Genomic DNA, 24,557 nt, shown 5'->3' with positions numbered 1-24,557 from the left:
GAGTGTTCAAGAGGGAGCCATGAAGAACAGTAGCAAAACTTCCAGCTACTTCAAAGTTAAGGACAAAAAGAGAAACAGTTTGAGAAGTTCAGGAGGCAGCTTGGGAGCTGCTACCAATGTTCAAGCTAGACCATGTCTGAGTGACAAAACTCAAGATGCCTGAGTCACCGAGCTGCTGGTGACTTGCAAAAGAACTTGCACTAGGGGCTGAGTTCTCACAATAAAGGTGGGAGACACTGGAGCAGAAGGGTGTGGAGTTTTCATCCTTGGAGCAATTCCAGACTCAACAGGACATGGCTCCAAGCAACCCACTCTGACCTCACAGTCCACCAGTCCACCCCAGAGCCATTGGTGGGGTTGGACTGGATAAGCCAGCAAGGTCCTCTCCACTCTGAGTTATTTCACTCTATGGTTTGGAAAAGAGCTCTGGGGAATCTGTCAGCACCAGCTCCCCACAGCAGGGGTTGGAATCAGATGGTCTTTGAGGTTCCTTCCAAGCCAAAGCAGTGCAGGATTCTCTGATTTTGCTCAATGTGAATTCTTTGTAGCACAAAACTTAGCACTTTTAGGGCAACTTTCTTCTCCCTAGAGTTTCTCTAATGAGGAAACGCTGCAAGGCCGGAGACACCTCAATTTGTTTAGATCACAGATTGCATCAGGTTGGAAAGGACCCCCAAAGGTCATCTTGTCCAACCCGCCTGCACTCAGCAGGAACACCTCCAACTAGAGCAGGGCCACATCAAGTCTGATCTCGAAAGTCTCTAGGAATGGGGCCTCAACCACATCCCTGGACAGCCTATTCCAGTATTCCACCACCCTCATTGTGCAGAACTTCTTCCTGACATCAGTCTAAATCTACCTTGCTCCAGTTTCAAACCATTGTTTCTTGTTCTATCCCCTTCTGAACAGTCCCTCCCCAGCCTGTAGGTCCCCTTCAGAGACTGAAATGCAGCTCTAAGGTCTCCCTGGAGCCTTCTCTTCTACAGGCTGAGCAGCCCCAACTCTCCTAGCCTGTCCCCATAGCAGAGGTGTTCCAGCTCTCTGGTGGTTTTTGTGGCCTCCTCTGGACCTGCTCCATCAGCTCCATGTCCCTCTTGTGTTTGGAGCCCCAGAGCTGGATACGTGGCTGCAGGTGAGGCCTCAGCAGAGCAGAGCAGAGCAGAAAGGCAGTAACACAGAGCAGAGTTCAGTAACACAGCAGATGGTGCGAGCTCTGAAGAGCTGTTGGTGGAGAAGCTACCTGCATGTTGACAAACTTGTAGTAGATTCCCTTCATCTCCATCAGCTGGCTGTGAGTCCCTTGCTCGGAGACAGCGCCGTTCTCAAACACCGCGATGAGGTCCGCGCTGCGCACCGTGGACAGCCGGTGGGCGACGATGACGGTGGTGCGGCCTCTCCTCACCTGGGGAGAGCACCATGAGACCCCACCTCAGCATCCTCAGGTGGGGCACATTTACAGCTGGACAAAATGTCCTGACTGAAGAATCCTCCTTGGAAATACAGAGAAAGGGCAAAAAAACTGGTGAGGGGGTTGGAGAACTTGTCTTAGGTGGAGGGGCTGAGGGACCTGGGGATGTTTAGTCTGGAGAAGAGGAGGCTGAGGGGAGACCTCATTGCTCTCTACAGCTCCCTGAGAGGAGGTTACAGTGAGGCTGGCCCTGGCCTCTTCTCTTAATTAACTGAAGACAGGACAAGAGGAAATGGCCTCAAGCTGTGCCAGGGGAGGTTTAGGTTGGATATTAGGAAGACTTTCTGGACTGACAGAGTGACCAGACATCAGAACAGGCTGTCCAGGGTGGTGGAGGAGTCACCATCCCAGGAGGCATTCGAGAAACATGTGGACAAGGCACTGTGGAACATGGTTTGATGGCCATGGAGGTGTTGGGTAGAAAGCTGGACTTGATGAAAGCTAATCATAGAATGGCCTAGGCTGGAAGGGATGTTAGAGATCATCTGCTTCAAACTCCCTGCCAAGGTTAGACTTGATGATATTCTTCAATATCCTCTTCAATGATTAGAAGAGCTGGACATGGCAGCTGTTCAAACCACCCTGTAAGAACCAGTGGGCATTTGCTTGGTAGTCTGGAGGCTTCACTATGTCTGAGATGGGCTTTAAAAGTTAGAATCACTTCAAAATTTAGAAAAAAATCAAGTTAATTTGCTCAATTATAAAAAAAAAATGCTTACTTATAAAAAGCAGAACAGCCCATCCATGTAAATGGTAAGCAGAGCTTTAGCAAAGGTTTCATAGATCAAATCACAGAATCGTAGAATGTGGTGGAAGGGATCTTCAAGATATCCAGCTCCAACCCTCTCCCATTGGCAGGGACACCTTCCAGCAGCCCAGCTTGCTCAAGGCCTCATCCAGCCTGGCCTTGAACAACTCTGGGGGCATCCACAACCTCCCTGGAGCATCCTGGCAAAGCCTGCAGGGAAACATGGTCTCCTCTAGAGCTGCTGTAAACCTTTTCTAGGGGAACATGCATAGCACATTGAGGAAGGTTAAAAACACGCAAAAGGAGGACAGATAAATGTTTGGCACACGAGCTTAGCTTGGTCTTGCTTAACATCAGCAATCTCAGGGCTAGTCTAGTCTGAGTAAGTCTTTGTGGCATGCTGTACCAGAAACATCAGCAGGCAGATTAATTTCACCACTGGCATATTTTCAAGGTAGGTGGGAGAGGTGAGAGGCCAAGGAACTTGTTCAAACCAGCTGTGGAAGTTTTATATTGCAGCAGACAGTTGGGATCCAAACAAATATGTCTCTATCAGCAGGTCTCCACAAGGCCTTTTGTGGGGCATGAACTGGGAGGGAGATCTGTGGGTAGACTGCCTGCTGGGGTTTGACAGTGGTGGGAACCAGCAGCTACTGGAAACAGTTGTGATGGTTACCTCCCTTGGGAGGTGGATCTGGGGCGGATTGTGATGGTTTTAAGATTGTCTTTTTAATTTTTCTTCACAAAGTTTGAGCAGAGAAAGTGAAAGAATGTAAATAAGTCACTGTTGGGTATAAGAAAGCAAATTCATGATTGTTCTAAACACTTCCATTGGAGAGGTAGAAACATTTAAGAATCACTACTCAAAACAAAGTCTCTCAGTCTCAGCTTGCTGGGTTTCTGTCTGCTGTTTCTTTTCTGGCTGAAGATAACACACTGACCTTAACAAGCTAAGTCTGACAGCCTCTCTGCTTCTGGACTCTGCCTTCTGCCAGGAGGGTCTGGGGGGAGTCCTACTGGCCAGGGGGGGAGGCCCCCTGGGGAAAGGCCCCTTGAGGAAGAAGCACAGCCCCGTGAGGGGAGGGGCCCAGGGGGGCTCAGTTGTGTTTTTCTGTTGATTGTACATATTTGTTAATGTTGTGAATTGTGTATATTTGTACATATTCATTGCATTGCATCATGGATTGTAGTTTTGCTTGTAAATACAGCTCTCATTTGCTTCCAGACTGAGCTAGCCTGGTCATTGTCGGTGTGGGAAGGGGATTTCTGCTCTCACACTGTTACAACAGTGGACAGAGAGCAACTTTCACTGCAATCAGTGGCATTTACATACCTAAGTGAGAATGAGGGACTGAAACATCTCTGAAGATCAGAAAGCAGATTCTGTTGTCTGCCTGAGGGAGCTGGGACTGTTCAGGTTGGAGAAGAGAAGACTCCTGGGAGACCTTAGAGCAGCCTTCCAGTACCTGAAGGGGTCTACAGAAGAGCTGGGGAGGGACTTTTGACAAGGGCTGGGAGTGACAGGACAAGGGAGAGTGGCTTTGAAGTGAAAGAGGGGAGACTGAGATTGGAAATGAGGAAGAAATTCTTGACAGGGAGGGTGGGGAGACACTGGAACAGGTTGCCCAGAGAGCTTGTTGATGTGCCCTCCTTGGAGGCGTGGAAGGCCAGGTTGGATGAGGCCTTGGAGGTTGGAAGGAGACCTTTGGGATCATCAAGTCCAACCACTCACCAGAGCTCACAAGTCCGCCAGTGCTGCCAGGCAGCTGCCACTAAACCACATCCCTCAGTAATACATCCACACAACTTTTGAACACCTCCAGGGATGGTGGCTTCCTGTTGCGGGAAGAAATTGTTCCTAATATCCAACCTGAACCTCCTCTGGCCGATCTTGAGGCCATTTCCTCTTGTGCTGTCACTTGGTGCATGTGAGAAGAGACCAACCCCCACCCCTAAAGAGCAGAGCAACTCTGACCTTGTCGAGCGCAGCCTGCACGACCGACTCGCTTTCGGTGTCCAGGGCTGAGGTGGCCTCATCCAGCAGCAGGATCTTGGGGTTGCGCACCAGGGCCCGGGCAATGGCTATTCTTTGCTTCTGGCCTCCGCTCAGCTGGGCTCCTCTTTCTCCAACCAGGGTCTCAAACTTCTGCAAGACAACCACAGACAGTTCCACAATGCTCAGGGGCAAATCCTTTCTCCAAGGGAGGGAAGGGCAGAGAAAGGGCTCAGCGGTGTCCGCAGCCCCAGCAGCATCTTCCCCTTCCTCTGCAGGGGAAACAGCCTCTGGGAGGGCTCTGCCTGATGGCTTGTGTCCCTGCAACTCTGTAGCAGCTCTGCAAGTGCTCATCAAGCCAGGACCTAAAGGTCTCCAGTGACCATTGCTCTCAAAGCTTCTGAGGAAGCTCTGCAGACCTCTGCACGTCGGCAGCTTCCTCTCCTCGCGAGAAGCCCTTCTGAGGAAGCCTTTGGCACCAGAAGGCCTAGGAGGAAGGATTTCAGCAGCAGAGCTGCTTTGCTTACGTTGGGCAGCCTCATGATGAAGTCATAGGCATTGGCTTCCTTGGTGGCTTTCTCAATCTCCTCCATGGTGACGTCCTCCCGGCCGTAGCGAATGTTCTCGGCAATGGTGGTGGCAAAGAGCACAGGCTCCTGGTTCACCACCCCGATCGCCTCCCGCAGGTACCTCACGTTCAGGCTCCTGATGTCCTGCCCGTCGATGGTGACCTGAGCACGAGGCGGAAGACAACCCCTGCGGACCGATGGCTCTGGCCAGGGAAGCTCTCCCCAGGCCCTGCCGGGGGACGCTTTGCCAGGCTGCTGGGACAAGGGCAGGGAGGCCAGAGCCAGACCTGCAGCGGCAGGGGGGCAGGGAGCAGGCATCTGCTGGAGGGAGCTTACCGTGCCCTCCTTGGGGTCGTAGAATCTCTGGATGAGCTGAACTGTTGTGCTTTTCCCACAGCCACTGCTACCAACCAGGGCCACTGTCTGGCCACTGTTCACTTGGAGATTCAAGCCCCTCAGGATCTGTGCACATGGGGAAGGCAACCAAAGCCATGGCAGTAAGGCAAAATGTTAATGGCAGGCTGGAGAATCCCTTAAAGACCAGTAACATTTTGCCAGAGAACCTCAACTACTAAAGGAGAAGAACTGCATGTGAAGTCATGGAAGGCCTGGTGTGGATTTTATGCAGACTGACTGCTCCTTCTGCTCATCCCTTCAAAACACGGCATTTCACACTTAAAGCTTTGTTTGCCATGCAAACTCACTTACTCCTCCCTCAAGCAGTTTGAAGTTGCTAGTGGAGATGCCAGGCAGCAATCCCTGCAGATGTAGAAGAGAAGAACTTTTCCTCTTACACTGCTGTTGACCTATTGGAACTTTTCACTGTGGCCTTCTCTAAAACTTCAATCAGAGAGACCTTTGGGAACCTCTGTGCAAAGAGAGGAAAAGGAACCTTTGCTGCATACTTCCTTTTCAAAGAAGGAACAGTTTTGGGTTTGCATTTTTAGATGGAATGTCATTTCACTGCCACTAAGTCAGTTGGAGGCCATCATGAGGACATTCACAGAATGGTTTGGGTTGGAAAGGAACTTTAACATCATCCAGTTCCAAACCCCTGCCATGGGCAGGGGTACCTCCCACCAGCCCAGCTTGCTCAAGGCCTCATCCAACCTGGCCTTGAACACCTCCAGGAAGGGGACATCCACAACCTCCCTGGGCAACCTGTTCCAGTGTCTCCCCACCCTCCCTGTCAAGAATTTCTTCCTCATCTCCTCGTCCAGCTCAAAGCCATTGCCTCTTGTCCTGGTACTCCCAGCCCTTGTCAGCTTTCCTTGCATCCAAGGTGGGAGAGCCAGTATTCCAGTCAACATCTGCCAGGACTCCTCTTGTTTCAGTTCACCGGAGGAAACCAAACACTTTCACTTCAGTATTACCACAACCTCTGAAATTTTGGCATTTTAAGGAAAAATATTTTGAATTGTGAGATTCAGATGATGTTGAAAACAAGCAAGTGTGAGCTAAGCCAACCTAACTGAAACCCTCAGGCTACCTTAGAACTCCAGCAAAAGTCTTTGTTTTGTGGGATTTAGGATGGAAATAAACTTACTACAGTGTTAGACACCTACAGGGGAGCCAGCCCTGGAACAAGATAAAAGCTACAAGCCTGAGCCAGGATTTGAAGATGCAAATGGGAACATCTCGCTGCTTTCAGTCGACTTGGGGCCAAATACTTTTCCTCTGCTGAACTGGGAAGAATGAAGCATTTTCACAGTATTTTCTCACACACAAAGATATGAGATAACAAGTGCTGGAAGATGGAATAGTCCTATCTGAGGGCATGGTGCAGGTTCCATCTGCATCCTACCATGAGCTAACAGGAGAGAAGAAGCCCAGCTAGGCTAAGCTGCAACATGGCTATGACAGCAGCAAGCCTGGCACAGCCACCACACACCAGCAACTTGTCTTGGGAAGGTTTGCAGCCCTTGTACCTGCAGGTATCACATGGGATGAATTCCCAGCCATTGATGTCAGGTCTATCTGCAAATGCATGGAGAGTTCTCTACTCTGCCCTATCCTCTTAGCCCTCACTGTTGGCAGCAGGCACAGGCAGCCTGGCAGCATGCAGTGCCATTTCCATTAACACTTTCTGTTGCTTTGCATCCTCTGCTCTCACTTTCCATTTCTTATGCAACATCCTTCACCCTATCTCACCAGGATGAAGTGCTGAAAAGGTGCCCTCTGCAACAGAGGAGAAAGCCAAACCCCGAAGCCCTTCTCTAATACCAGATAATCTTATAAACAAGTTAGAAACCTGGCACAGCCCTGACTGGGAACACTGCTCTTCCTAGGCCTCACAGTGATTGCAGTGGCACCTGATAGAAATGCCAGACTGGTTTTCATAGATTCATAGAATCCTGGAATGGTTTGGGTTGGAAGGGACCTTAAAGATCATCCAGTTCCAACCCCCTGCCATGGGCAGGGACACCTCCCACCAGCCCAGCTTGCTCAAGGCCTCATCCAACCTGGCCTTGAACACCTCCAGGGAGGGGACATCCACAACCTCCCTGGGCAACCTGTTCCAGTGTCTCCCCACACTCACTGGCAAGAATTTCTTTCTCATCTCCTGTCTCAACCTCCCTTCTTCCAGTTCAAAACCATTCCCCCTTGTCCTGTCACTCCCAGTCCTTGTCAAAAATCCCTCCCCAGCTCTCCTGTAGCCTCTTCAGGTACTGGAAGGATTCTCTAAGGTCTTCCTAGAGCCCTCTCTTCTCCAGGCTGAACAGCTCCAACTCACTCAGCCTGTCCCCATAGGGAAGGTGCTCCAGCCCTCAGAACATCTCTGGGACCCACTCCAACAGTTCCATGTCATGCTTATACTGGGGGCACCAGCATTTAGTTTTTATCACCATGCAGATTTCAGTTATCTCTTCCGAAACTCTTAGGCTGGGATATTTCCTTTGCCTACTTGGTTAAAGGATGGCTAAGAGGGTCCTGTTCTTCTCTGCCTTCACGTTCCACCCAAAACAAAATGGGAAGAGCTCCCCTGTGATAGATTAGTAGCAGAGAACTTCCCTCACCCTGGAGGTGATGATTTTCCAATTTTTAATAGATTTTTAAGAAATGCATTTTCAGAAACCATTCAGACCCTTTCCCCAGCTCATTGCATCAGGACTTCCCTGGCTGAGAGTTCCCCAAGCAATCACTTCCTTCACAGGGACATGTTTTGCATTGCAAATGCAATAAAGGAGCTGTTGGATCTGCTGCCAGGTTCTCAAGGAAATCCTTTTCCCAGACTTAGGGTGGACTCTTTGGCAGATAATGCAGTGCTTGAGCATTTTTGCTCAGTTAAAACAAGCACAGCCCCAGCGAGGGGGGTTATTAGCTTTGTGACTTGCAAGGATCTCCAACTCTTTAGCTTTGAGGGGAAATATCATGGAGTTATGTTTTATTTTCAAAGGTTGGCTCTTAATGGAGTTAACTGGCCAATTCTGGTTGAAGTGTATTGTCAGGTCTAGAGAAAAGCAAATGTTTCCATTGTTTCTAGGACTTGAAGAAAAAAAAAATGATAGCAATTGTTTTTCTCCAAAGCAATCAAGCTGCATAAAAATGGAGTCTACATCAGCTCCATGCATACCTCAGCATCTGGCCTTGCAGGATAACTGAAGTAAACGTTTTGGAATTCCAAATTCCCCTGAATGTGGTTTGGTTTATAGCCAGCATTGGAGGAACTGTCAATCTGAGGCTCCTGTGCAGAAAAAAGGGGAAATAAACCACATTGTTTAGATTCATAAGGACACCCTAGCATGATACAAACTATGATATCTTCTCAGTAATGCCACCAGAATACAAGGCACGGCAGGCAGTACTGTGAAGCAGCTGCAACTGCTCAGAGATCCATGAAGGTGACAGTCATAGAGTCATAGAATTATTTGGGTTGGAAAAGCCCTCCAAGGTTATCCAGACAACCATCAAGCCAACACCGCCATGGCCACTAAAACATGTCCCACATGTGTGCCATGGCCACACATTTCTGGAACACCTCTGGGGATGGGGACTCCACCACCTCCCTGGGCAGCCTTGGGTTGCAATCCTTGACCACTCCTGCACCAAAGAAATTTTATCTCATCTCCAACCTAACCCTTGCTGGGCACAATTTCAGGCCATTTCCTCTTGTTCTGTCTCATCCACATCCAGCCACTGCATACCAGGAGTAATTTGTGTCCATGTTTACACCCCTTCCTTGAATATCCTGTAGCAGACAGCACAGAGCCCTAGGTTTTAATGCTCTTGCTGTTATCCCTACCCAGAGCAGTTCAGAATCAGGAACAGTGCACTAAGATCCAAAGGCAGACATACAACTTGAGTAGACCACCCAGACTTGGTTTTAAACAGCATGTAGTCACTATGGTACTACAGCAGTAGGCTTACAGCACCTTACATGTGCCATCCAATATGTCCTAGTTTCCAGGCCCAGTCAGGCAGTATGGCCAGTAAATATTCTATCTCAAACCAGTCCTTCTTGAGGACCTGTTACTGGTATCTCGTCTGGTTGCTGGAATCAAAAAGGATGTGATTAATAGATGCATAGATTCACAGCATGGTTTGTGTTGGGAGGGACCTCAAAGATCATCCAGTTCCAACCCCCTGCAATGGCCATGAACACCTTCTACTAGACCAGGTTGCTCAAGGCTTCATCCAACCTGGCCATCAAATCCTCTCTCAGTTGTTTGGTTTTTTTTTTTTCCCTTTATTTTAAGAATGAAGACTGAAAAGAAGTTATTCAGGAAAGCTTTGCAAGAATTTCTTTCTCCTCTTTAACTTGCTTTTCTGGGGACAGGCTGCGAGAGCTGGGGTTGTTCACCCTGGAGAAGAGAAGGCTCCAAAGAGACCTAATAGCAGCCTTCCAGTACCTGAAGGGGGGTACAAGAAAGCCAGAAAGGGACTTTTCATAAGAGTTTCTTGTGATAGGAGAAGAGGAAATGGATTGCAGCTTGAGGAGTGCAGATTTAGACTGGAGATTAGAAAGAAATTCTCGACAGTGAGGGTGGGGAGACACTGGAACAGGTTGCCCAGGGAGGCTGTGGATGCCCCTCCCTGGAGGTGTTCAAGGCCAGGTTAGATGAAGCCTTGAGCAAGCTGGGATGGTGGGAGGTGTCCCTGCCCATTGCAGGGGGTTGACACTGGGTGATCTTTAAGGTCCCTTCCAATCCAAACCATTCCATGATTCTATGACTCTATGAACTATCAGATAGACCAATGACTGGTAAGAATTTGCATCTTCCTCAATTCCTGACTCCCATTCCAGGATTTAGCTGCTTCTCCAGTATCCAGCACTGTGTTAGGCAGGATTTTTTACATGATGTGGTATTGGACACACAACTGCTAAGTTTAATTCAGAAAAGGAGGCAGATGTTGACAGACATGGCAAAGATACTCACATTGTCTATAACACTGAAGATGGCATAAGCAGATACTCGTGCGTTGGCAAATGCCTCCATACTTGGGGAAGTCTGTCCTACACCAAAAGCTCCAAGTAATATAGAAAAAAAGACCTAAAGGGGAAACAAACAACACTAAAAGCTCTAAGTAATACAGGAAAAAAAAAAAAAGATGACCTCAACCAAACCAACCCAAGCTATCACAATGCAGAGCTAGAAATTCATGACTCTAAGGAGCTGGCTGCATCTATCTGGGAATATTGGCAATGCTGGAGTTCCATGCAGTATGAGGAAGTCCAGAATCAAAGCAGCAATGAATCAGATGGGAAGCTTTTCACTAAAGGGAAACACCCACAGGACAAAAGGAACTCAAAGCTCCTTCTTCCATGAGTGGGTCATAAGAAGGACAGGCATTGTTCAGCTGCTGGAGAATACAGACCGTAAAGACTTTCCCAACGGTGTAGTCATCGGAGAGTATCAAAGTGGTTCCATACCAGAAGGCCAAGGCGTATGATGAGTAAGTTAGAAAGAAAGCAACACCCAGAGAAATGCTGGCTGAAGTGGCCTTTTTGATGCCAAGGCCTTTGGCATCTTCTATTCTTTTTTGGTATCTGAAAGACAGAAGAAGAAGAAAAAGAAAAAAAAAAAAACAACAAACAAAAATGATCATAGAATCGCCTGGGTTGGCAAAGCTCTTTCACATCACCCAGCCCAACCATTCTTTATCCCTGCCAAGGCTGGCCCTCAGTGCCACATCTCTGCCTGTTGGAAACACCTTCAGAGATGGGGATTCAGCCACCTCCCTGGGCAGCCTGTGCCAGGCTGTAAGAAACCTTTCAGTCAAGAAGATTCTTCTCATGTCCAACTGTGATGGTTTTACACCAACCTAAACCTGTCCTGGTGCACCTTGAAGCCATTTCATGAACCAGGTCAGTCAGAACATAGAGGATGAGGACTGGCTGAGGGAGCTGGGGTTCTTCAGCCTGCAGAAGACTCTGGGATGACCTCAGAGCTGCATTCCAATATTTGAAGGGATCCTACAGGAAGGCTGGGGAGGGACTTTGCCTGAGGGTGTCTAGAGACAGGACAAAAGGGAATGGTTTGAAGCTGAGGCAGAGCAGAGTTAGACTGGAGCTTAGGACAAAGTTTTTCAGCAGAAGGGTGGTGAGACTCTGGAACAGGCTGCCCAGGGAGGCTGTGGCTGCCTCTTCCCTGGGAGTGTACAAGGCCAGGCTGGATGAGGCCTTGAGCAGCTGAGTCTAGTTGAGAGGTGTCCCTGCCTGTGGTGGGGAGGTTGGAAGAGATGAGCTCTGAGGTCCTTTCCAGTCTCAGCCATTCTAGGGTTCTGTGATCACCCCCTGGCCTCAGAAACAGTAAAAGCTGAGAGAATGCTCCTTGCAGTGACTGCTAACTTTGGCTCCTAAGCAGAAGTGTGGTTCTGCTGCTGCAGTCAGAGCAGAGGGTGCTACAGTAAGCAGTGTTTACCCAAGGCTTAAGTACTGTGCTGTAAATGGAAAAGCAGAGCAGAGAGAAAGCTGCTCCATGAGGTCTGTAGAGCAGAGGGGAGAGCAAAGGACAGAGAGCAGAAAGGAAATCTGAGCTGATCAGACAGGAGTGAATCTGTGAAACAGAGAGAGAGATGGAACAGAAAACTGGATCACAGAGATGACCTCTGAGGTCGTTTCCTACCTAAGCCAATCTATGAAATTGCTCTTTCTTTTCTTGTGCATATTCATAAATTCCCCATAAAGTATACTGAAGGCACAGAACATTTTTGTAAGCCAATTCTGAAAAAGATCTTGCTAAGAGTAGAAATTCCTGGACAGCCTGCTGAGGTGAACCTGGAAGTGATGTGTAGATACCCAAGTGGACTCTTTCAGCTGCCTGAGCAGGGCAGCAGTGGTGGCTAGAGCCTACAGTGAGAAGTAGGTAAGGGGATAAAGTTGTGTTTTCAGTGGGTGACACAATGGTTATTGACCTCTGAGTTTGCAGCCCTCCTGCCAGTATTCGTGGTCGTGCTGGTTAATCTGTAGATAACAGATCAAAGTGGGGGCAGGAAGGACAGTCCATAGAATACTACAAATAATTGCATCTGCATGCCCTTGGCTGGTGACCTCACTGCTCTGCTGGGCTTTTTTTGCCACATGCTTGTCTTCTTCCTCACAGCTCTTGCTGGATTTATGGGAGCTGTAAGACTGGGCCCCCCTGGGGAAGGAGACTGCACCTCTACACATTTTAGGATGCTTTTGGAGCCTAACAAAAGAGGAGAGAAAGCAACAACAACAAAATAGCAGCAAAGATATAAACCCTTCAAAAATATCTTTAGTCTCCCTTCTGGACTGAGCTGACAGGTGGAAGCTTTATTCTCACCTCTCAATTTCTTTCCTCTGTCCTCCAAATGCTACCACAGTTCGAATTGCTGCCAGGACTTCTTCTGCAACAGCTCCTGCTCTCGCATAGGCAGTCAGCTCTTTGTTGGTGAAGGCAGAGATTATCTGGGTGGAGGCAAAACATTTTGACTTAGGAAGCATAGGAACACTCCTGAACCCTGAAGATGTCATCATGGAATTCTAGAATGCTTTGGGTTGGAAGGGACCTTCAAGATCATCTAGTTCCAACCCCCCTGTCATGGCCAGGGACACCTCCCTGTTCAAAACCTCATCCAGCCTGACTTTGAATACTTCCAGGGAAGGGGCAAGCACTGTCCATGGCAGGAGGTTGGTACTAAATGATCTTGAGGAGACATTGAGACTGGAGATTAGAAAGAAATTCCTCACAGTGAGGGTGGTGAGACTATGCAACAGGTTGCCCAAGGAGGTTGTGGATGCCCCTCCCTGGAGGTGTTCAAGGCCAGGTTGGATGAGGCCTTGAGCAAGCTGGGCTGGTGGGAGGTGTCCCTGCCCCTGCAGGGGGCCTGCAGAGAGGTTGGAACTGGATGATCTTCAAGGTCCCTTCCAAGCCAAACCATTCTGTGATTCTGTGACCTTGAAGGTCCCCCTAGCCCGTTCTGTGGTTCTCAGATTAGGGTCTGCACGTATCCCATAGGGTTGAAATTTTCATTTTAGCTGAAAGGGCAAGGCTGGCCAGTGTCACTGAAGCTTGGTAGCCAGTTGGTACTCAGCATCCTGGTGGCCTTTTGGGAGTCCTAACCAGAAGAAGTCATTCCTGCAGATGAAATGTGTCTGTCTCTCTGGGTGGACAGCATCCACCTCTAGCCTGCCATTTCCAGCAAGTTACTGGGAGTTGAGCAAATGGCACAGGGATGTTCTAGAGCAGAGTTTGTGGCCTTGCCACTTCTGGTCATGTCTTTATTCTGCCCCTGTGGACAAAGTCCTCCTCTCCTTGGAGTCCAAGCCTACAGATGGACCTTATCTCAGAAACCTGATTGACTGCAGGTCTCTGCCAGGCCTTGGCGTCAGTCACTTGAGCTGACCGCAGCGCCACTGCCTGACCTCAGTTCTGTGTTTGTACTGACAGCTCCAGTGCCTCCTGGTGCAGCTGTCATGCAGCCATGGAGAAGGCAAAGGGCAGGGCCAAAGGGCCTGTACACACTCAGCAGCAACACAGCTTAGTCCATGGTAGGACACAGCAATCCTCCAGCTCTCTCAGTGTGGTCACACACCTATTCACACCTTCCTGCACGTGGCCAAGGGCTATGCTCACCAAGAGAGGACAAGGGGCAGTGAACACAAACATGACCACAGGAGGTTTCACTTGAACTTAAGGAGAAACTTCTTCCCTTTGAGGGTGTTGGAGACCTGGAGCAGGCTGCCCAGAGAGGTTGTGGAGTCTCCTTCTCTTGAGAGATTCCAAACCCACCTGGGCGTTGTGGTACTGGGCAGCCTGCTGTGGGTGACCTTGTTTAGCAGAGGGGTTGGACCAGATGATCTGCAGAGGTCCCTTCCAACCCCACCATGCTTGGATTCTGGGGTTCTCTAGGAGGCAGGCTGCACTTTGAAGTCTTACAGATACCAAATGGGGTTATGGAAGACACATCCCAGCTCATTGGAAATTCTCCCTTTTTGCCTACCTTTGCCCAGAGGGCTGAGGAGAATCCCAGGACAGGACTGAGTGCCAGGATCACCAGGGTTAATTTCCAGCCTTTTGTAAACCCAACTATAAACCCAGAGCAGAAGGTAGCCACTGCCTGAAAGAACATTGCCACTTTTTCCCCAATTCCTTCATCGATCTTGGAGATGTCACTGTGGGGGAAAAAAACCCAACACAAAACAACACAAATTGTAGCCAAACAAATGAGAAAGTCAGGAAAAGATAAAAATTAACTCTTTGGTTGCAACACATATTGCCACTGGTCCATCATGGTCTAAAACCTGCAGCTCCTGGCCAGGGCGGATGAGGCCTTGATCAAGCTAGGCTAGTGGGAGGTGTCCCAGCCCATGGCAGGGGGTTGGAAATGGATGATCTTGAAGGTCCCTTCCAACTCAATCCATTCTAAGAATCTCTGAAACTCTACAAAGCTAGAAGTTCATAGCCCCAGAAGGCATGAAGAAGCCTTCTCCAACATCTGACCTCAGCATAAGAAGGACACAGAGCTGGTGGAGTGAGCACAGAGGAGGGCCAAAAAGATGATCCAAATGCTGGAGCACCTCTGCTATGAGGGAGCTGGGGTTGTTCAACCTGGAGAAGACTCCAAGGGGACCCTAGAGCTGCCTTCCAGTACCTGAAGGGATCCTACAGGAAGGCTGCAGAGGGTCTTTGCCTGAGGGTGTCTAGAGACAGGACAAGGGGGAATGGTGTGAAGCTGAGACAGAGCAGGGTTAGACTGGAGCTGAGGAAGAAGTTCTTCAGTAGGGGGGTGGTGAGACTCTGGAATAGTCTCAGGGGCTGTGGCTGCCTCCTCCCTGGGGGTGTTGAAGGCCAGATGGATGAGGCCTTGACTCACTGAGTCTAGTTGAGAGGTGTTCTAGTTGAGCTCCCCATGGTGGGGAGGTTGGAGGAGATGAGCTCTGAGGTCCCTTCCAACCTGAGCCATTCTGGGATTCATTTCAATGGTCCACGCAAATCCCGGGATCCATATGGATGTAAAATTACAGAGAAAGGAGTCTAATAAGATATAAACCATCCGTGCTCTGAGGGAAGCTGTAGAGCTGCTCTTCAATAATTAGAATGAATGCTTAGCTGGTAATCAGCTGCTGATCAATACTTACTACAGCAGTCTAGAGTTAAGTTCTCCTACATCATTGACATCAAACCACCCAATCTCTTGTCGCATGACAGCATGGAAGAATTCTTGTCTGATTCTTCTGATTTGCCTGTTAGCAGCCAGTTTCCAGAATGAAACTTGAATGTAGGCAGCAAAGAGGACCCCAGCTCCAATGCCAGAGTAGTAATAGGCATATCTGAAAGGAGACAAAACAGGTGGAAAATGAGGGTCATTCTTCCCCAAGCCACCCTAGCTGCCTGTCCCTTTCTTCACTATAATAAATTTTAAAATATATTTTAAAGTTCTTCCAGCATCAAATTTCAGTTGTTTTCTCTTGCTAATTTATTGCACAACTTCCACAAAGCACAAAAATAAGAATAATTAAAAAGTGATATCTCTAAATTCTTAAGGATACCTTAAAGAAACAAGCTGAGAGTGGCCAATGACAGTGAATGCCAAGTCAATATTTTTAAATTCCCTGTCCCAGGTGATATAAAAGCAAAAGGAAGTCAGGTTTTAGGGTGTTCACTTCCCTTTAAATGAAGTAAAAATAGAGATAAAGAATTTTAATTCTTTGCATGCTGTTGTCACTGGACTCGTTTTTTTTGCTTAATCATTCTTGGACTGTTTTTTATCATCACCCTTGAGAAGTGTTAATCTGGTTTAAAACTTTGGACATTCCTAAGCAAAACTAAACCAAATTAACATCTAGGTGCTTTGTGCTGTTGTAATTATGGCAAAATAAGGCTTCACACATAGAAAGAAAAATCAATAAGAAAAAAAAAACATGAAAAAGAAAAACAGAGAAAGAGAGGAGAGGGAGATAGAGAGAAAGAGAGGAGATGGAGATAGAAAGAGGAGATGGAGATAGAAAGAGAGGAGATGGAGAGGAAAAAAGGAGGGAGAAAAAGAGAGGGGAAAAAAGGGGGGGAAGGGAAAAAAACCCAAACAGGCCAACGTTGGAATAAAGTGTGGAAGCCAATCTCTTGAGCTCTTTGTTCCAAGCCATGCAAAGACTGAAAGCTTTGCTCTTACCCAGTCATTTCCTTCTCCAGCTTTCCCCTCAGAGCATAGAAGAAGAACTCCATAGAGTAATTGGTGAAGGTTCCGTTGAGGAAGGAGAGGTTTTCTGGGGAGAGGAGGAGACAGAAGCTAGGTCATTGCTCCTGTTGACTCAGATGGGAATCATTTCCTTCTGTCAGCTCCTGTCCCAACAGTGCTGAATGAAGAACAAGAGCACCTAGGACCTCACCCTGCCCATGGTCACAGCACAGGAGCTGTGCACCAACACCTTACAGAGAGTTTTCTGAAGCCAGCAGAGAAAGCTCCACCTGCAGAACAATAAACACTTCCCAAACCTGTGGGATTCAGCTACTCCAAGTTCTCCAGCCTGAATCCCTCCTTTCAAACCCAGCACTTTCTCTGCAGGGTGTGCTGGGTTTATTTATAAAACAATCCCCTGGAGCTTTGAAGCCCACCTTGGTGAGTGTGGTAGTTTTAGACTGTGCCTTTAAAATTTTTCACAAATCTTGAGCAGAAGGTAGTATAAATGTAAACAAATCACTATTGGGTGTAAAAAGGAAAAGAATGATGATTCTAAACAATTCCATTGGAGGGATATCTCCCATAAGACTTGGTTCCCAAAGCAATTTCTCCTCTCCTCTCACTTCTTCGCTGGGGAGATACTAACAGGCTTTGCTGACCTTGGCTGCATCTCTGCTTCTCTCTCTTTTCCCTTGTATGCAGGAGGATAAGGGGGAGGCAGGAAGAGAGAAGCCATTACAGCTTCCCTGGTCTTTGGCCAGGGGGGTCCTTGTGCTGTTTGCTAATTGTAAATACCTGTAAATATTGTAAATCCTGTATATTTGTACATATTCATTGCATTCCATTGTAGATTGTAGTCTGGCTTGTAAATACAGCTTTCATTTGCTTCCAAACTGAGCTGGTCTGGCAAAGTTAATGTTGGGGGCTTGGAATTTTCAGCTCACTGCAGTGAACACCCCTCCAGTGGACTTTACAGAAGTAAGGACATAAAGAAGATAATTAATGCCAATGGCATCAGGGGCTTTCTGCTGCTTGTCCAAAGGATGCCTTTTATTTCATCAGTTCTTGCTGCCAGAGGTTAAAGATGCAATTAAAGTATAGAAGGATTAATCTAGAGGCCTTGAGCAACCAAGTCTAGTTGAGAGGTGTCCCTGTCCATGACAGGGAGGTTGGAGCAGAGGATTTCTAAGGTCCCTTCCAACCTAAGACTTTCAATGATTCTGTGATCTCCATATGAAGCTCATCAGGAATGAGCAGTTCTGAGACATGCATTTGGTACTTAGATTTCAGGGTAAATGTGGCTTGTTCTGGTGTGGCTCTAGGAGAGCTTAATTCCAGACTAGCAGAGTAAGAAGTGATCCTGAAACCTCCTCCAGTCTCACTACTGCCCAGCCCAGGGGGACAATCCCTGTCCTGCTGCTGCTGGCCACACCATTTCTGATCCAGGTCAAGATCCTGGTGGCCTTCTTGGCCATCTGGGCACACCCTGGCTCATCTTCAGCCAGCTCAGCTCTTTGTTCAGCATTCAGCTACTTGCCCTCTATACCTTGTCTGTGTTTGTGATAAAGAAAACATGGTATTGGTGAACCACTCCAGTGTCTCACCACCCTCATGCTCATCCATCTTCTTCCAGTCTGAAGCCATCACCTCTTGTCCTATCCCTTTGTGCCTTTGCCAAAAGCCCCTCTCCAGCTCTCCTGGAGCCCCCTCACACATTTAATTTACATGTTTAGCTTTGTTGGAGATCTGCTTCTGCTTCCAACCTGTAGCACCACCGATTTCCTTTCTGTCTCTTCTCCCATTTCCCATGAATTTCATACTTTAACCCAAACTGGTCTGCTTCAAAACGCTGGTCACGTTCCAGCGAGAGCAGCGAGGAGCTGCAGCAGCTCTGACCTGGGTAAGTGATGTTTTCTGATGAAATAAAGCTGTCTGTCATGTCCCCAAAGACAATCATCATCAGGGGCAGAGCTGCTCCGTGCAGGATCGCCATGGCAGTGCCCAGCACCATGAGAAGCTTCTCCTGCCATTGGGAGTATCGGAACTGGAAGGGGAAAGAGACCTGCCTGAGAACTTCTGCAGCTGCAGTGAAGGTGGCTGAGTGGCAGCACTGGGAGAGCAGGGCAGGAAGTAGCAAAAAGGAAACCAACAACATCATTTTGTTATGAAAAAGTGGCAAAAGCATCAAGGGAACAAGGGAGTTCTTAGTAATGGTGGTAAGGATAAAATAAAGGCCTTCAGGAAAGAGTAGCACCAAGAAAATAGTACTAACAGTAAAATGGTGTTAAGAATTACATATTATTAAGAATAAAAGGTCATTGAGAATAAAATGTCATTGAGAATAAAATATTGATAAAATAGTAGTACTAGTAGTCGTAACAAAATATTATTTAAATATTGTTAATAATCAAATATTAGTACGACTAATAAAATAATAAAATGCTAGTAATAACAAAATGTTAGTAATAATAAAATACTACTGCCAATAAAATACTAGTAATAATAAAATGGCTGCTAGTAACCCACAAACAGGTGACACTTACCACTTCCAGTGGGCTGACCAGGTTTGGTTGCTCAGTTTTCTTCCTTTTGTCACTGCTGAAAAATGATGATTGTATTTTCAGGAGGAGCAGCACTTCAAGCAGAAAGCAAGGCCAAGCCTGCAGCATCAGTACTACAACTGCTGGCTCTTCACTGTGCCCAGGGGCAAGGAGCAGGTGAAGGAAGTTGAAGTGAGAACTTTCAGGGCTTTTCTCTGAGCAATGCCAAACAGACTTCTAGGAATTGAGCCTGTGAAGCCTTCTATTCAGCCTCATGCTCACACAGAGGCTATCTGGGAAGAAACACCCAGCTGCAGGTTAAAAGCTACCCCAGAAAGACTAAAATCACAGCTCCCGTGAAGGACTACCAGGAATGGCTGCAGCTACGCCTGCAGAGGGGCTTTGATAATGCAGCAAAGGCTTCTGGCAGCCATGGTTTGGGTCCTCCTAGCCACACTCCAGTCTTTTCCTTAAAGGGATTGAGAGCTTCAGAGAATGGGTTGGGTTGGAAGGGACCCAAAGATCATTCCAGTTCCAACCCCCTGCCATGGGCAGGGACACCTCCCACCAGCCCAGCTTTTTCAAAGCCTCATCCAACCTGGCCTCGAACACTTCCAGAGAAGGGACATCCACAGCCTCCCTGGGCAACCTGTCCCAGTGCCTCACCACCCTCACTACCAAGAAATTCTCCCTAATCTCCATCCTAAGTGGTTAAGTTCTTTGATGGTTAAATTCTCTGAGGATTAAGCTGCCTACCCTTCCCAGCCTAGGCTAGGCTGGAGTGGTAGCTGTTGGCACCACTAATCTAATCACACTGCCAGCTGCATGTCAAAGACCTCCCTTGAGTTCAGGTTGGACTGCAGTTGGTCACTCTAATCATAAACATAAGACAACAAGATGCCATCCAGAGGGACCTTGAACAGGCTTGAGAGGTTGCCAATACCAACCTCACAAAGTTCAACAAAACCAAGTGCAAGGTCCCTGCACCTGGGCCAGGACAATTCCAAGGACAAATCCAGGGTGGTGGAGAATGGCTGGAGAGCAGAGCTGAGGAGATGGACTTGGGGGTGCTGGGTGAGGAGCAGCTCCCCATGAGCCAGCAACGTGAGCTGGCAGCCCAGAAACCAACCCTGTGCTGGGCTGCATCCAAAGCAGTGTGGGCAGCAGTGGCAGGGAGGGGATTCTGCCCCTCTGCTCTGCTGAGACCACACCTGGAGTGCTGGGGCCAGCTCTGGAGCCCCCAGCACAAGAAGGACATGGAACTGCTAGAGTGGGGTCAGAGGCCACCAAGATGATCAGAGGGCTGCAGAACCTCTGCTATGGGTATAGGCTGAGGGAGCTGGGGCTGTTCAACCTGGAGAAGAGAAGGCTGCAGGGAAACCTTAGAGCAGCCTTCTAGTACCTAAAGGGGCTCAAGGATAGCTGGAGAGGGATTTTGGACAAAGATCTGGAGTGACAGGACAAGGGGTGATGGAGGAAGCTGGACTGAGGTTAGGAAGCAATGATTATCAGAAAGTGAACATTCTTTTGTCTGGCAGTGACAGTTTAGACCCATGGAAAGAAAAATTAACATGAGTAGAGTAGAATCACAGAAGACAGCAGATTTAGAAGGCATCTCCACAGAAGATCTACTGCAACCTTTGGTGGGAATACTTTTTTCTTCTGGACAGTAAGTTGTCCATGGGACAGCAAGGTGCCCTCATGGCCAAGAAGGCCAATGGTATCCTTGGGGTCATCAAGGATAGTGTGGCCAGTGGTTCATGGGAGGTTCTCCTTCCCATTTACTCTGCCCTGGTGAGACCACATTTGGAGTACTGTGTCCAGTTCTGGGCTCCCTGTTCAGGAGGGATAGGGAATTGCTGGAGTGAGCCCAATGGAGACCATGAGGGACTGGAACATCTACATGAGGAGGAAAGCCTGAGAGCCCTTGGGCTGTTGAGCCTGGAGAAGAGCAGCCCCAGAGGGGATCTGATCAATATCTGTAAATATCTGAGGAGTTGGGGGAAAGAAGGGACCAGGTGGTGTCCTGTGATAGGACAAGGGGCAATGGATACAAACTGGAACCCAGGAAGTCCCACTTCAACATAAGGAAAAACTTCTTTGTTGTGAGGGTGCTGGAGCCCTGGGACAAGCTGCCCAGAGAGGTTGTGGAGTCTCCTTCCCTGCAGAGTTGCAAGCCCCATCTGGATGTGTTCCTGTGTGACCTGTCCTGGGTGACACTGTTCTGCCAGGGGGGTTGGACTGGATGATCTCTGTAGGTCCCTTCCAACCCCTGGATGATCTCTGTAGGTCCATTCCAACCCCAGGATTCTGTGATTTTTGAAATCAACTGCTCCACTTACCATTTGACTTCAGATCCACAGCCCTGGTGCAACACAGCACCGCTGGCATCCTTCCCATTGCCGGAGGACTTTGTTTCATCTTCATAGTACATGACAACCTGTCTGAGAGACACAGCCCCTCAGGAGACACCACCAGGACTGCTTGGCCTGGGAGAATGCAAAGCCAACGATCTGAAACCCTCCATCCTGCTGTGCTGTCTGGAAGCAGCCTGTGTGCACTTTTCAAGCAGGACCTCTAATGCTGTCCCCTGCACAACCCCTGGCAATGTGACATTGCAAAGCCTGGAAAGTTCTGCAACTGAATTCAGACAAACTGAACAAAAGCAGGGAGTTTTAAGAAGGAAAGCTCAATTAGAAAGAAGACAATGCTGCATCTACCCAGGAATACCAGCACTGGAATCTCTCCTGCCATCAGGTTTAGTCACAGAACCAGAGAATGCCCCAGTTTAGAAGGGACCTCAGAGCTCATCTCCTCCAACCTCCCCACCATGGGCAGGGACACCTCTCAACAAGACTCAGCTGCTCAAGGCCACATCCAGCCTGGCCTTGTACACATCCAGTTGTACACCTCCCTGGACAGCCTGTTCCAGAGTCTCACCACCCTCCTACTGAAGAACTTCTTCCTCAGATCCAGTCTAACCCTGCTCTGTCTCAGCCTCAAACCATTTCCCCTTGTCCTGTCTCTAGACACCCTCAGGAAAAGTCCCTCTGCAGCCTTCCTGTAGGATCCCTTCAGGTACTGGAAGGCAGATCTAAGGTCCCCCTGGAGTCTTCTCTTCTCCAGGCTGAACACCCCCAGCTCCCTCAGCCTGTCCTCACAGCAGAGGTGCTCCAGCCCTGGGATCATCTTTGTGGCCTCTGGACTCACTCCAACAGCTCTGTGTCCTCATGCTGGGGACACCAGAACTGGAGGCAGTACTGGAGGTGGGGTCTCAGTAGAACAGAGACAAGGGGCAGAATCCCACATTGCAACATTAATTTGGTTGCTTGGTTCCCTCCACATCAATCCACAAGAACCTAATTGAATGATTCTTCAGCCTCCTGTCCCACAGATCATCTCCTCCAGAAGAGCTGCATCAAAAAATTGGCTTCAGGTACCATCCACACCTGCCACTGAATCAGGAGCTCTGACATTTCTGTCACTATTTGTAGTGTACAACTGATTTTCCAACGTATTTTAAGGTTTCCCTGACAAACAGTATCAGGAGGGAGCCTCGTCCAGTGTAATAAAAGGTCACCAGATCATAGAACCATAGAATCATAGAACCATAGAATCATAGAATCAGTCAGGGTTGGAAGGGACCACAAGGATCATCCAGTTCCAACCCCCCTGCCATGGGCAGGGACACCTCACACTAGATCAGGCTGGCCAGAGCCTCATCCAGCCTGGCCTTAAACACCTCCAGGGATGGGGCCTCAACCATCTCCCTGGACAACCCATTCCAGGCTCTCACCACTCTCATGGGGAAGAACTTACGTCCAGCCTGAATCTCCCCACTTCCAGCTTTATTCCATTCCCCCCAGTCCTATCACTACCTGATATCCTAAAAAGTCCCTCCCCAGCTTTCTTGTAGGCCCCCTTCAGATACTGGAAGGCCACAATAAGGTCACCTGGGAGCCTTCTCTTCTCCAGACTGAACAGCCCCAACTCTCTCAGTCTGTCCTCATAGGAGAGGTTCTCCAGCCCTCTGATCATCCTGCTGGCCCTTCTCTGGACACCTTCCAGCATGTCCATATCCCTCTTGTAATAGTTTTGCTTGGATTGCAATAGTCACAGCTGAACACTGAGCACCCCTCTTAGACAAAATAAAGGTGCTGACTTACCAGGGGGTGATCTGAGTCTGTTCTCACCTCTTCTGAAAGGCTGGGCAGCAGTCAGCGGGGCTGGGTTGGTTAGCAGGCAGCAGGACTGGCTTGGTTGGGAGGACGGAGTTGGTTGGGACTGAGCACTGAGCTTGGACTTTGCTCAATTTACGTAAAACTCTGAGGAAAAACTTTCCAAAAGTGGTGCCTGGCAGCCTCCTGCAGCACCCATGGAGCTGCAGAGCACTCTCTGCACACCCTGCTCCAGAAACAGAGGGCTCAGCAATGAGCAGTTCCAGAGAGCCTGCACTGTCATTGCCACTCCTGAATGCATCCAAGAAGCCTCTTCTCAGCTCTTGTCAAAGAAGGACTCTTTGGTCATAGTTTAATTATTCCTTATAAGGTCACAGCTGATGGAGGTGGTAGGAAATGCACCATTTGCCAGAGCAGACCATTACATTGGTCCAGGAACCCAACATAAGGTGCTCAGGGGAAGGTGCTTTGTCACTGCTGTTCGGGCATCCATGATCAAACTGATCCTGGACACACAGAATCATAGAATGGTGGGGGTGGGAAGGCACCTCTGGAGATCGTTGAGTCCAACCCTTTCTGCCAAAGCAGGATCACCCAGGGCAGGGTAGAGGGTTGGGCTGCATGATCTTGAAGGTCTCTTCCAACCACATATATTCTGTGAAGACATCCAGATGGGGCTTGAAAGTCTCCAGAGAAGGAGACTCCACAACCTCTCTGGGCAGCTTCTCCAGCCCTCCAGCACCCTCACTTCCGAGAAGTTTCTCCTCATGCTGAGTTGGAACTTCCTGTGCTCCAGTTTGTGTCCATTGTCCCTTGTCCTGTAACAGGACAACACTGGCAACTGAATTAAAATTGAATTTTATTGTAATTTAAGGAACCATAACAAATGTGACAGTCTGAGAGGAACTGGCCAGCAGCTTAGTGGATCCTTCTTCTTGATGAAGCTAGAAGCAAGGTTCCACATCAGCTTTCAGACGGCTATAGCTGAAGAACAGCTGTGCAATGGGAATGGATTTTCTGGGTCACTTGTCATCAAGACAACAAAAGGCAGGGATTTCCTGTGACCAAATAGTAGAACACATCTGCCTCTGCAGACAGAAACCCCACACAGAGAGCCAGCTGAGATCACAGGGCTCCAGGACCTGGCCAGTGTGTGACTTCAGTAGATATGGGAGCAGTGAGGTCAGACCTGCAAATGGAGACTACTCCTGTAGGCAGAAATGAGTGAGGGTCCTGGAGAGGAACCAAAGCCTGGTGAGAACGTTGCTCTTTGGGTTAGACAGATAACTGCTGTGCTGACCTGAACAAGATACACCAGCAGGAAAAGAAATAGCTAAGAGAAGATGCAACTTGACTTGGGTGATGTCTGAGGAGAGGAGGCCATCATGTGGCAGCTTACAGATATGGTCACAGACAGCAGTCACTGGGGTTGATGATAATGAGGAACACAGAGTCGTGAAATTGTTTGGGTTGGA

The 24,557-nt window shown here is 48.6% G+C and overlaps 1 protein-coding gene across 1 annotated transcript in view; it reads right to left on the bottom strand.

The window, feature by feature from the left end:
- The window catches only part of LOC128970124 (ATP-dependent translocase ABCB1-like), a 36,176-nt gene extending 14,838 nt beyond the window's left edge, over positions 1-21,338 (bottom strand). The window contains exons 1-14 of the mRNA XM_054385144.1: positions 21,247-21,338; positions 18,908-18,962; positions 18,261-18,408; positions 16,356-16,449; positions 15,325-15,516; positions 14,187-14,358; positions 12,527-12,651; positions 10,596-10,767; positions 10,157-10,270; positions 8,353-8,463; positions 5,115-5,240; positions 4,737-4,940; positions 4,192-4,362; positions 1,241-1,402 (exon numbers count right to left, since the gene is read on the bottom strand). Of these exons, the coding sequence (XP_054241119.1) occupies positions 1,241-1,402; positions 4,192-4,362; positions 4,737-4,940; positions 5,115-5,240; positions 8,353-8,463; positions 10,157-10,270; positions 10,596-10,767; positions 12,527-12,651; positions 14,187-14,358; positions 15,325-15,516; positions 16,356-16,449; positions 18,261-18,408; positions 18,908-18,962; positions 21,247-21,338 (1,938 nt within the window). The remainder of the gene's footprint in view (positions 1-1,240; positions 1,403-4,191; positions 4,363-4,736; positions 4,941-5,114; positions 5,241-8,352; positions 8,464-10,156; positions 10,271-10,595; positions 10,768-12,526; positions 12,652-14,186; positions 14,359-15,324; positions 15,517-16,355; positions 16,450-18,260; positions 18,409-18,907; positions 18,963-21,246) is intronic.
- Between the last annotated feature and the right edge of the window lie 3,219 nt (positions 21,339-24,557).

Source organism: Indicator indicator, chromosome 11 (assembly GCF_027791375.1).
Source record: "Indicator indicator isolate 239-I01 chromosome 11, UM_Iind_1.1, whole genome shotgun sequence".
Taxonomy (NCBI): domain Eukaryota; kingdom Metazoa; phylum Chordata; class Aves; order Piciformes; family Indicatoridae; genus Indicator; species Indicator indicator.
Note: the sequence above shows the minus strand (reverse complement) of the source record. Positions and strands in the feature narration are given on the sequence as shown.